The sequence below is a fragment of the Macrobrachium nipponense genome, chromosome 8 (genome assembly GCF_015104395.2).
Source record: "Macrobrachium nipponense isolate FS-2020 chromosome 8, ASM1510439v2, whole genome shotgun sequence".
NCBI classification, from domain to species: domain Eukaryota; kingdom Metazoa; phylum Arthropoda; class Malacostraca; order Decapoda; family Palaemonidae; genus Macrobrachium; species Macrobrachium nipponense.
Window position 1 is genome coordinate 52,112,175 of NC_087203.1, and position 12,906 is coordinate 52,125,080.

The 12,906-nt window shown below is 34.3% G+C and overlaps 2 protein-coding genes across 3 annotated transcripts in view; both read left to right on the plus strand.

The window, feature by feature from the left end:
* The window catches only part of LOC135222775 (uncharacterized), a 99,800-nt gene extending 94,885 nt beyond the window's left edge, over positions 1–4,915 (plus strand). For both annotated transcript variants that reach the window (XM_064261031.1, XM_064261032.1), the window contains exon 2: positions 2,845–4,915. In XM_064261031.1, the coding sequence (XP_064117101.1) occupies positions 2,900–4,900 (2,001 nt within the window). In that variant the 5' untranslated portion in view covers positions 2,845–2,899 and the 3' untranslated portion in view covers positions 4,901–4,915. The remainder of the gene's footprint in view (positions 1–2,844) is intronic.
* Positions 1–12,906, plus strand: part of LOC135222776 (autophagy protein 5-like) — a 172,781-nt gene that overhangs the window by 15,462 nt on the left and 144,413 nt on the right. The window lies entirely within an intron of this gene.

The following is a 12,906-nucleotide window of genomic DNA, read 5'->3' on the forward strand; positions in this document are numbered from 1 at the left end:
GGCTGGAGACTGTAGAGCCTCTCCTCAGAATAAATATATATATATATATATATATATATATATATATATATATTATATATATATATATTTTTTTGTCGAACCGCTCAGATTTTTAAGTTGCAAAAGTCGTTGCCAGCCTGGTTAAAGAATCCTCCCTGAAACTCGACGAAAGTTTGGAACAAGGTGTATCTTGTCATGAAACAGATCAAACCTCATGACATCATTAATTTTGATTCTACTGTTGCTCTGAGAAAGAATTATGCTGTTGGACTAATTCTTCACATCTTGGTTTGGAACAGACAAACTACCTTCACATCTTTTTATTTAAACGATGTCACGCACAAATCCCTGGATACTTTCTTCCTGGGTCCAGTGGTGGCGGCTTAGCAAGTGTTGCGATTACTATCGACAGTTAGCTCTGTTGGATTGCGTAGAACAGTCCGTTCTTTGTAATACCACTTTGATCCAGCAGTTGATGTTCAAGGGAAAGGACATTGTAGCTCCATGGGAACGTTGGATACCAAAATAGCTCTGTCACAGATGTTCACGGAAGACCTTGCAATTGTGAGTATTTATTTGAACATTGTTTTTCCTTGTAGCTTGTCTTGCTACTGGTGGTCTTTTTTTTATTTTTGGAGCGATCTTCCTCCCCTGTCTCTATGAGTCACCTAGTCAGTCACATGATATTGAGGAGTTTGTATCAGTATCGGAACAGAAATAAGCAAGTCTGCCATAGCCGTCTGCGCATGCACACTTAAGTTACATAACGTTGTAGGTTTGTATTTTAGGAAAAATACAAATGTTTGCTTAATTTATCATATTTCTCTTGAGTTAATTTCTTTCATAATGTATCACGTGATGGGAAAGGCAGTATGAATATGCAGTTATGTTATGCTTTAGCATTTTATAAGTAAAGTAACCAAGAGTTATTTAAATTTTATGGCTATTGCCCATGTTTGTATGTATTGACTGTGGTCAACCCTGCTTTACATGTATGTACCTTGTTTGTATGGAAAAAATACAGTCTGGTAATCATAATTCATTCAAGAAATATAGGAATTGTTAACTGTTTTGATTGATGTTATGTAGAGCATTCGAATTTTTTTTAATGGTCGTACATTATCATTTGCATGGTTTTTAAGATGGGATGGCTTTTCATTTACTCTTGATTTTATTCTTCTATTGATATATTTTAGTGTTCCTTTATTTCATTTGAATTTTTATTATGAAGCACAGGTAGCTACTGCAGTTTGTCTGGTTATTTTCTGAGGTTCAGTTTTGTCTTTTTTCCTTAGGTTGTTGCACTGATTTTGCTAAGGCAATATCATATACATGTTGACAGTACCTTATGTTAAGTTTTATTTAGCTAACTCACTGTTAAGCAGTAAGAATGCAGACAAATGCTGAAAATCAGCTCTAATTATTAGAGTGAAATTTCTTTTTTCTCATTTTTGTGTAATGGGTGTCAATTTTATTTACAAATTTATCGCAAGGTTACTGTCTATTTTAACATTTCACTGCTTCATTTAATATTTCAAACAAAAATATACCTTGAATTATAATACTAAAGGAATTTAATATCAATTCAAGCAAAAACACGCCCCAAACCATCTCACAAATCTTTTAAGACATCTTAGATTAGTACCCTTTTACAGCCGTTACTCTTAAGTATCTACGCCCCTAAAATGCTTATGACAATTATTTATTCACTATGAAATGTTAATGTAAACAGCAAAATATCTATAAAATGTTTAAAACAAAGTAATCTTTTATACAAATTAAATAAATCTGTCTTACAGAACGTTTGACAACTAATCAAGTTACCCCTGTACTGTATGCTTAAGCCGTTTTCACTATTAGTACTGAACTATTAATACTTTAAAATTATCACTAATTCGCTTTTTTTTAAATAAATGTTTATTCACCAATTACTGTACTTTTTCATAGCTTGTATGTGACTAAGCATTGATTTTTATGATAAAAGTTATTTACAGCATTCTTATAATGTAGGTATGTATCTATTAAGCTCACTCCAGGTTGGGCCCCAGACTTGAACATGATAGGTCTCTCTCTCTCTCTCTCTCTCTCTCTCTCTCTCTCTCTCTCTCTCTCTCTCCTCTGTGTGTGTGTGTAAGGGTAATGTCAGATGTATTGGAAATGAAATACTGTAAAGTTTTTCTTTACGATAAAGCCTGATGTACAATATTTAAAATATGTGCTCATTATTTTCATAATGAAAATGAGTGAATATTTTAGATTTTGTACAATATGCTCTATCATCAAAAATCTTTACAGCAATATAATTTCAAATACATCATACATTACTCTGCGAGAGAGAGGAGAGAGACCCATTACGCTCACAATGGGGCCCAACCTGGAATGAGCTTAATAGATTCATTACTACATTATAAGTATGCTGTAAATCATTGTCATAAAAAGCAGTATTTAGTCACAAACATAACATGAAAAAATACAGTAATTAATGAATAAATGGTGTTGCTCTACTACAAAAAAAAACAATTTTAAATTATTTTAGAGATATATAGTCAATATAAAAAATAAGCAAATTAGTGAAAGTTCCCCTTGGAAAAGTGAATAATGTGTACCACAAAAATCTGCGGAAATGTGAAACGCGTAAAACGGAAGGGGCACAGGATTTCCATTTTGAGTTAGCGTTTTGTTGTGATGGTAACTGTGGTTGCCCAGCAATGAAGGTCTTCTTCATTCATTGAACTTTTGCGAACTGTGAATGTTTGGTGTGTTTTCGCTCTTTGATTAAACTCTTTAAAAAAGCATAGATTTGACCATATTATTTTAACTGTACTTCCTCCTTTATCCTTCCAGATTGTGTGTTCAGGTGTGAGAAAAAATCCTGTCAGATTAATCATGAGAAAAGAAAATGGCCTCATCAGTTATCAAAGAAATTAAGAAAACTGTGCCTGAACAGTTTCATCATCAAGTAGAAAGCATATTTGAGACCTCTTTGGAGTATGTGGAGAAAACTTCAAATGAATATGAAGGGAATCCAAAGAGATTCCACCATGGTGGGGCAAGGTCGAGTGTTGCGACCCCTTCGAAGGAAAAAAACAAAGAGAGTGAGATTGAGGCCTCTAACTTGGCCATTGCCAGGGTCATGATGCAGTTATGGTCGCCACAGATGTTTCGATATGCTGAGAATCTGATCTTGAAGGAAGCTGTCAAAGAGAAGTACTTTGAAGAAAAAGATTTCAAATTTATCTGCGTATTTAATGAAGATACAGAGGAAAGTGAAAACATCAATTGGCTGATTCAGGATCAAGATGATGTCATCATCGATCTAGTGTGGAATATTTTTAATCTGAAAGCTCACTTTGATGGCGTACATATTCATCGTATGCTTATTAAAAAAAGTTATGAAAGGTTAAAGCCTTTTTTAACTACTCTACACCCTGAGATTATTGAACGTCATGACCTGAGTAAATATGCTTTCAGCCAAGCAATTGGCTACACGCTGAAATTTATTCACAAATCTTCACACCCCATTTGGAGAGCTGCTTGCGATCTTCACCTCAAGTATGAACCTCATCATCCTCAGGCTTGGTGCAAAAATAGAAACTCCAAAGCAAAACTTCAAATGCTGGAAAAATGGCTGCAAGCGTCAAGTGAAATTCATAGTGACTGCATGTATGGAATTAATTTATCAATGCTGAATTTGGAGGATGGCTATTTACCTTTGCCATTTTTGCTAGAAAGTTATGTCGATATGATTGCTATTGAATGGGAAAGAAAGAAAGGTAAAAGTGAAAATATCAGTGATAGTGAACTTGTTTATATGGAAGAAAAGTTTTTAATGCGATATAACAAGGAACAACGGAAAAATATTTTTGAATTTGTGAACGTAGTCATATCATCAGATAACTCTTGGAGAAATGTGATTCTGAGTGAGAGGGAACAAACACTCATGAAGACACTACCTGAAAAAGATAGAGGCCCATTATTGTTCAGAATTGAAAAATGTAAAAATCAGGAACTTCAACGGCAAAGGAAAAAGCTTGCAGGAGCCGAGTCTCTGGAAAATAATGATGTTCCAAAAGAAGTACTGGAAAAGGCTTCTGATTTTTCTTTTTATTACAACATTGCTTTGGTCATCATGGACATTTGGGATCCAAAGTACAGGAAGCTCATTGAGTATCTCATATTAAGGAAAGCAATCAAAGATGCTTTCATTGAGGAGACTCACCTCCCGTGGATATATTTTGCAGAGGAATCAGAGGGAAGTGAAGAAAATCCCCCCACCTCTCAAACTGGCAACATCACAGAGTATGAAGACATAGTTAAGTTAGTTTGGGAAGAATATAAAATGAGGGAACATTTCTCTCAGATGAAAGACCATCGCTTTTGGCTTAAGAAAAGTTATCAGCGTTTGTCCAAATTCTTCCCAGAGTTACCAGAGGAGGTCATTGAGCGTCACGACCTCTCAAAATTTGCGTTTTCACAAGCTGTAGGTTATACACTGAGATGGGTTCATGACATTAACTCCCCAGTTTGGACAAGGGCTTGTGATTTGCACCTAAATAAAGAACCTCATCATCCGCAGATGTGGCAAATTCACCATGGCTCTTCATATAAACGCAAATGCTTAGAAGCATATCTTTGTCTTCATTCAGGAGGAAATAATTATGGCCTCGTTGTGAACCACCTGGACCTGACATCAGAGAGTATGGCTGTTATGTTTCTTCAAGAGAGTTTTTTGGATATGGTTGCTGTTGAATGGGAGAGAAAGAAAGATAAAAAAGATGATTTGAATTACACTGAACTTGTATACATGGAAGAAAGAACTCTTAATCGATACTGTTTGAAGGATAAAGACTATGTAGTGAACCTAATGGAAAAAATCCGGTCTGCTGATAGCAATGAATAAATATGGTTTTTCAAAGTGAAATTTTTTATCCTTATATTTGGGGTTCACTAATGAATATAGAATTTGTACTTAAGGACAGATCTGTGAACCAACAGAAATTTTTTTTGAGAATCATTGAATCATCTGGTTAATTTTTTATATCCAGTATTGTAATTGCTTGTGAAGTATAAGCATACAGAATTTAACAATGTTTCAGTGGTTAATTAAATCTAGATCAACAAATGATATAATGTAACTTTTTATCCAAATTTATAAACATCATAATCAAAACCTTATGAGAATTTGGTAATAGTCAAAAATGTGCAAAAGAGTTTTATCTTTGCTTTCACACATTGATGAAAGCATTACTACTTCTGTCTTGCATAAATGGTAATTCTCAGGAAAAAGAAAAAAAGAAACTCCGTACTAAAAAAACCAACAACTCCGAAACTGTACAGTACATCTGATTTGTATCTTATACGTACGTACTAACACAATTAGTGGTACTATTGCAAATTGAGTTCTGTTCATTATCATGAAAATGACATGGGACTGAATCTATGCCAACCAACTACTACTATCACCATTATTTAAAGTAATAGTAAATTGTATTTTTCATTTATGTAAACCTGAGGTTCTTTACATTAGGAGTTACTTTCAAGGGAGCTAGAAACGGCTGTTGAACTTTCAATCAAGGTGTGTTAGTCAGTTAGCTACCGTCCAGTAACATTACAATTTGCTTTCGGGCTAGGTGTCAGATTGAGGTGGGCATAAAATGGAATGCCAAGGACCTTAGGTTTGTATTTAGTTGGGAAAATACAATTTCGTTTTAAAAATTATGATTTGTTCCTACATGATATACAAATCATTGGTCCTTCACATTAGGAAGACTCAGAAAAAGGACAAACGCATTTTATATTTATTTCCTCTTCCTTATTTGTGTGTGTATTCTTCCTAAGTTACTCTTTCAAAACGTGTTTTTGAATAAAAAAAAAAATCATAATTGTGGTATGCTAATGATAATAGCACAGTGAAATTATTGAACTCGTCTGTAGATTATTTGTATGAGGATATGATAAAAAATACGATCACATAATTACCAGTTTTAATATTAATACTTGACAAAATTTCCTCAAATGAATCGGCTTCAGTCTTCGCCATCAACCACTGTAGATGTGCTAGCTTCTCCATTTTTGCCGAATGCTTTTCTTTCCTCTTGCACATTTGGCTCGTGAAAAGAGACGGCATTTTGTTGGTTACTTCGAAGCTTCGGCAGCAAGTTTCTTTATGGTGCAGATGCGTTCTAATTCTAAGAATGGCCTCAAGAGAACTTGTGCTTAACCTGTTCCTTGCCTAGTTTTAACACTGGTTACATAGGAAAACACCCGTTCAACAAACGATGTGCTGAGAGGGATACAGTTTGAGGTCAGTGCAATAATTGCTAATTCTTTATAACATTTCTCTCCAATTACATTTTCATGGTACAACACCTTCGTCCAAAATTTTGTAGGGTCAGTAGGTATTTCGGACTGGGGGAATTCCTCTTTCCAGTTTTTCAATGAAATTTTTTCTTACTGGTTTTCAACTCTGTAGACATCAAAACCCTGCTCTATCGCTAAATTTCCTAATTGCTACTTTCTTCTCAGCAGTTAGAGAGCTACACTTCATGTCGTACTCAAACTTATCCCCAAGTTTTTCATTACTGAATGACCAGGCCAACTGCCGCTGTCGGAAGTCTATGTACACTTTTTGGAGTAAAAAGTTTCGTAGTTCTTCCAGTTCTGAAAATAATTTGATGAGATCAGGATTTAAAGCTTGGAAAGCAGCATTGAGTGTTTCAGAATTTTGGATAATTGGGCAAGCAAAAGTTAGGTAAAGTTTATTACTTTTATCAAGAAACATTTTTTTTAATAATTTGGCATTATAGTTATTGTTTACAATTGGGAGAAAGTATGCCTTCAGGTCTTGCCACAGTGTTAGAATTTGATAAATACTACACTTTCCCCCTCATAAGCCAGCGAGTTTTACTTTGGGAGACACACTTGTCATGATTCCTGTTGCCATTGTTCATAGCTGCAAAAATGTTCTTTTAATCTTCTCTACGTAAAGAACTTGCACTAAACCAGTTTGGTATTTCAGATATCATATAGATTAAATTAGAAGGCAAAGTGTTGAAAGCCTTTTCTGCACACAATGCTACACTATGACAAGTACTGCATTTTATGAATTTTATATGTGGGTTGATATCTCTGAATCTTGAGAAAACTGAAGTATTTTCACCAGCTACATTGTTAGCGCCATCAGTCCCCAAACCAATGCAATCGTTTATATCAATGTTGTTTGACCTAAGAAAATCATGAATTGCATCAAATAAACTGTAACCCGTCGTTGAGACAACAGGTAGTATAATACCTAGAAAAGCAGTGAGAACTGTTTGCTCTTTCTTGGAGAAGTACTTAATACAGAGGCATAAATGCTAGGTTACACTGATGTTTGTGGATTCATTTATCATTAGTGCATAATTAGCACCACGAACATCATCAAGCAGTTCTTCAAATAAAGACAGATACAACATTCTTTATCAAGCACATACAATTTGTCTCATGTAATTGAACATTTTCCACTACACTTCCTTTCCCATATTTTACAATTAGTTCGGTTTGATGATTTACTGACCCCACACTACACTGGCAAGCTGTTGACACACTGTACTTAATTTCAAATTCTTTTATTTCCTTTGGAAGGTCTGAAAATGTTTTCTTGAAAGTATCTGTAATCTTCTGAGAACTGTCGAAAGAATCCACACATTTTTTGCTTTTGTTTTTTCATGTTCAAATGCCGATTACCTCATGTTTCATAGAGAAAACTTACACCACTTACAATAACCAGCATTGTCCATATATATTTTTCTTCCCACTCCTTCTTGTAAATCCATCCATCGTTATAAGAGTTTTTCCATCGTAATTTGCACAACTTATAATCAGTAATAATCAAGAACCAGTAACCGCAACTGTATTAAAAAGAAACGAAAATCAACACTTATTCAGGAATACGAAACAACTTACACCTTATAAACACAAAATTAACCAACAATCAATGTTCACCCTAATTTTTTTTTTTAACCAAGTTTAGCATTGTTTTTGGAATTATGCTAAAAAATTACTAAAGGGTATAGTTAACAAAACCGTTAGTTCGCTATCCCTTTACCAAGGTTGATTATTAAAACATTATTCCGATGAGTGTTTTTGGAATTATGCTAAAAAATTACTAAAGGGTACAGTTAACAAAACTGTTAGTTCGCTATCCCTTTACCAAGGTTGATTATTATAACATTATTCTGTTGAGAGAAGAATTACATTGATTGATGTGAATCAAAGACTTATTAGTCCATCCGAGCAGACACCCTCTGCTCTTTCAAAGAGGGAATGAATCGACTTGAGAACGTTTTAATTACCTTATCTACCTTTCTTTTGAATTCATCAACTAGCTTTAAAAGCTGGGCCTTTAGGTTATGTATAAGGAAAATTTAAACGAAAGCTTAGAGGGAACACTGACAACTGAAAAAATCACTTTAAATGCACATAGCTGAGAGGTTCCATTAAATAAAAAAGAATTTCACAAAATATGAATTCAGGAATTACTACTCACGCACTATAATTACCTGTCAGTGGCGATAATGTATGAACGACTGTAGGGCCAGAGATCGGGTCTACTCACGAGGCGGCACTAAAACCTATCCCCGCCCCTTGTGAAACGTCATCAGTTACAAAAGGACCATATATCTTTATGAAACCATGTTTACGATAACATTTTTATATAACTATTATTACGACGGCGTTTTTTATATAAATTTTCATCTTATTACATGTTACCGTATACTACGTTAAAGAACAAAGAATGACCTTTCAAAAGATATATGACATTACAATTACGATTACTCTCAAACCCACAAGCGCGCACAGAAAAGAATTATCTACGCACACAAAAATGTGCAATTACTTCATCCGTCAACCTACGTACATTCACGTATCGTAGCGTATCTGACTAAGGGATGATGATAGAAAAACTGAAAAATGGATTAGAAAGCTGATAAAATTTACTATATAATGCATAAATAAAACTGATAGGTGGTCTCAGAAATTTTCGAGGAATTCTAGGTCAAAGACGGACCATACATTTTTAAATATGTAAATATTTACCACATTTTTCTTACATAATTTTTCATCTTATTACAATTACAATTACTTTCAACCCAAGAAGCGCGCACAGAAAAAATTATCTACGCACGCAAAAAATTATAAAAAATAAGCGTTCGTGGGAGTTCTGAAATCTAGCCCCGCCCCTTGTGAAACTTCATCAGTTACATCCAGCCAGACTGACGAATACCTTTTTGTACTTTTTTTCCGAAAATATTATACAATCGTTTGAGGCATGCATAATTATTACCTTTGTGTATACAGTTTGTGTTATATGTAAACTTGAGTGAGGATGTATATTTTTGTGATATGAAGTGCTAATGAGAAATTTGCTGGAAATGTGTTTTCTGTATCATCTTCATCATTTATTCCTTTGATACCTTATATCGTATATGATGTAATTCTTATACTTTTTATATTATTTTCTTTTTGTGGTCAAGTCGTGCAAATGTAACTGCCATTTTTTACACTGCATGTATCCATATTTTCTTTGTATTTATTGCATAACAATAAGTATTCATAATAAGATTTGGAAAATATAATTAATCTATCAGTCTAACCTTTAACATAAATAAAAAAAAAAGTTGCTTTTCAAAGTGAGGTATGAACACAGTGACAAAACTAAAGAGAGAGAGAGAGAGAGAGAGAGAGCAAGTTGTCTTGTTATAAAAAATGGACTTGAAGAGAATACAGCAAACCAGTATATAGGTAAGCAAATAAATAAGTAAAGATTATATAAACATGTGAAGAAAGCTGGAGTAGCTATGTGTGTTGAAACTGGTATATTTTTTGTGAAATAAAACAAGGCTTGGTGACGAAATGAGATAATGTGTATTAAAAAACATCAAGCATGTGACCTCTTTACAGCTTTTATAAAAAAAAAAAAAAAAAAAAAAACCATGCGATATGGATTAAATGTATAAAAACTAAAGGTTCTTTAAGTAATTTATTGGATAAGTACGGGAAGTGTTACTCTTGTGACGTCACAGTATTAGCTCCGCCCCCACTGCTGAGTTGAGCAGACCCTATATACTTTGACTCGGGACGGGTATACTGTTTTGCTTAATTGCCGTGAGCAGAGTCAACTGCAGGTATACTGTCCGTGCAAAGGAACGAGTACTACTAAACAACTCCCATCAGAATTTAAAAAAAAAAAGAAAATCTGATTGTGTTTAATCTCCGCATATCTATCTGCCACATCTATAACAACAACAGAGACAAGCTATTTCTCCAATGACAAATATCAAATATCATCATCTTCGTTGCGCAGAATTCTAGGTCAGTTACATAAGTTCACGGTTGATAAAGTTTTTTATGCAATAACAAGAAACGGAATCAGATTTTCGATAAACATGGCACTCATTTTGGCGCTGTTGGCAATATTTCATGCAGCTCCACGTGCGTTTAAATCCACAGGTTAGCAGCTTATAAGACTGTCTGTCTCAAGGGGCCGCTTTCGGTGGTCACAGCATCTTTGGAGGCATTTCCCCTTTCTACAAATAGTATCTTGTTTCTTCATGTCACAGGTAAAGAATAAATCAGTAAGCAAGGAAATATGAGAGACATCATAACAGTACGTTGGACGAGTGAGAATATAAACAATCATATAAAAAACATTCTCTCTTTTTCATTATAGATAATATAATGACAAAGAAAAGTTTTTTAAATTCGTAATTGGAAAAACGAACATGAAAATCTCCTATTTCTATAGCAATAATTAACTACTTTTAAGCATCTCATTTTGTACTAATGATAAATGTACATCTACAAGTACTAACAAAATAGTTAAGAAGGAATAATTACGGAATATTATTAACTAGTAGCGATATAGATATATATGTTTTAAAAAAGTATTTTATTACTCAGAGGGAGAGAGAGAGCAGCTTACCCCAGCAATTACTTAGATGTAAATACTGTATGATGTTTCTTGTCTAGACGAAAATGTTAAATATTTATAAATGGGCTCTACAAGGAAGGGTAAATCTTCGTAAAAAAAAATAAGAAAAATATGTTATCGTTCATAGGTTGTGAAGATGAAATGGACAGAAGACAAATACCAAGCAAGGCGGAATAAGGAGATTAAAATACCTGAAAAAGAAAAAAATTCCTCTATTATCTTATAATTATAGCCCCAGGGTTTGTCTCAAGGACATTCAAAGGTCTGTCACACACGTGTAAAGCTGTTTTGTAAAATTGGCAACAGGGAAACCACGAAACAAATATAAATAATTGAAATTAGGGCAGAAAAGGACATTTTTTTAGGTTGTCCTTTTTTCGTGAAAACTTGAGGACAGCCGGGTCTCAAAAAGGTCAGACCTGGCAACCTGACCCAAAACAATGTAACTGGAAGACACTTAATTAAGAACTCCTTTACCGAGAAGTCATAACAAAGTTTTAAAGTGATTGCCCTACTCCAATACAAGAAATGCATAATAACCAGACCTTAACCTTATGATTGTTCATGTGCACAAAATATGGACCCATATAATCCATGGAAATATATCTGAAAGGAATTTCTGGTGCATTAATTCTGAAGTTTGAGTGCCTTCGCATTAAAACGTCGGCATACAACACAAGACTTCAACACCTTTTTAACTGTAGAAAAAGACTGACACCTAAAACAGTTTACGCATCCCTGACAAGACAGAATATAGGTACACCTGCATGAGCAAACCGTTCATGGTAATCTTTGAAAATCAATTTAGTTAAAGAACTATCCTTTGACAATAAAATAGGAAACCTATACCTCCCTCCATCTTTTAGTCTGACAGCTTACTTCGTACTCTTAACAGTCCTTCTTTGTCAAAATAAAAAATAAGTTTTTCAACTATTCTTGAACGTCCTTGAGTAAACGTTCACTAGAGTTAAAATATTCAAGTACTTAGGTCCCTGGACGGGAACAATCGACTAGCATCTGCAAAAAAATTATGGTCACTGCGGAAAACCTTTGAATGATTAAATTTGTTAGGACCCTTAGCCACCACTTTAATTTTAAGCTTGAGAAGAAGAACCTGATTGTAGACGAGAGTTGGTCAACAACGTTCTTGGTTTTAGTTTTTTTTTTTTTTTTTTTAGCTACTTCTATTGGTTTTCATGGTATTTCTACAGAAGCAATCCGCGGTGGCTTAGAGTATAGCAATTGACTGATTCCTATGTTATTTGAGTTACTGTACAAGATTTAAAAGTAATATCCATTCGGGCGGCTGTAACTAAGCAGTAATTGACCTTTGAAAGTTACATAATAGCCGCACCAAAACTCAAAGGTATATTAAAGGTTAGTTTCCAACCAAACGAAAAAAATATTCCTTACAACCCTTGTAAAGCAACTAAAATAACATAGGAAAATGTCAATTGCCATAGTCTAAGTCACCGAAGAACGGTCCTATCCCAGCAAAACACACACAAGTATTGGTCATACATTGACCCATTGCCGGAGATCCAGACTTTCGGGCATTGGTACAAATGATCAGTAGCATCGGTCCAATTCATATCCATTATCCGTTTGCACACCGGGCCCTTAATGGAACTGTGTTGTAAGAATGTTGGGACAATACATGCAATCCATAATCACGCCAATGCGTGTGTTGGACCAGTAGTGAAACAACTCTGGACTTCCAACTTTCCTATTTTGGGCAGATACTGGTACGATTACCAGTATCCAATTTATGTTTCATTATGGATTGCCAGATAATTCCAATGCATGATATGAAAGAATTAAATGTGATATCTATGTACATCACTCTGCTGTATCTAAAGTTTGAAAATAAACTATACAATGAAAAAACTGAATCCTTTGGCAGTTTTGTTCAGTGGTCTTAGACATGTGATCGA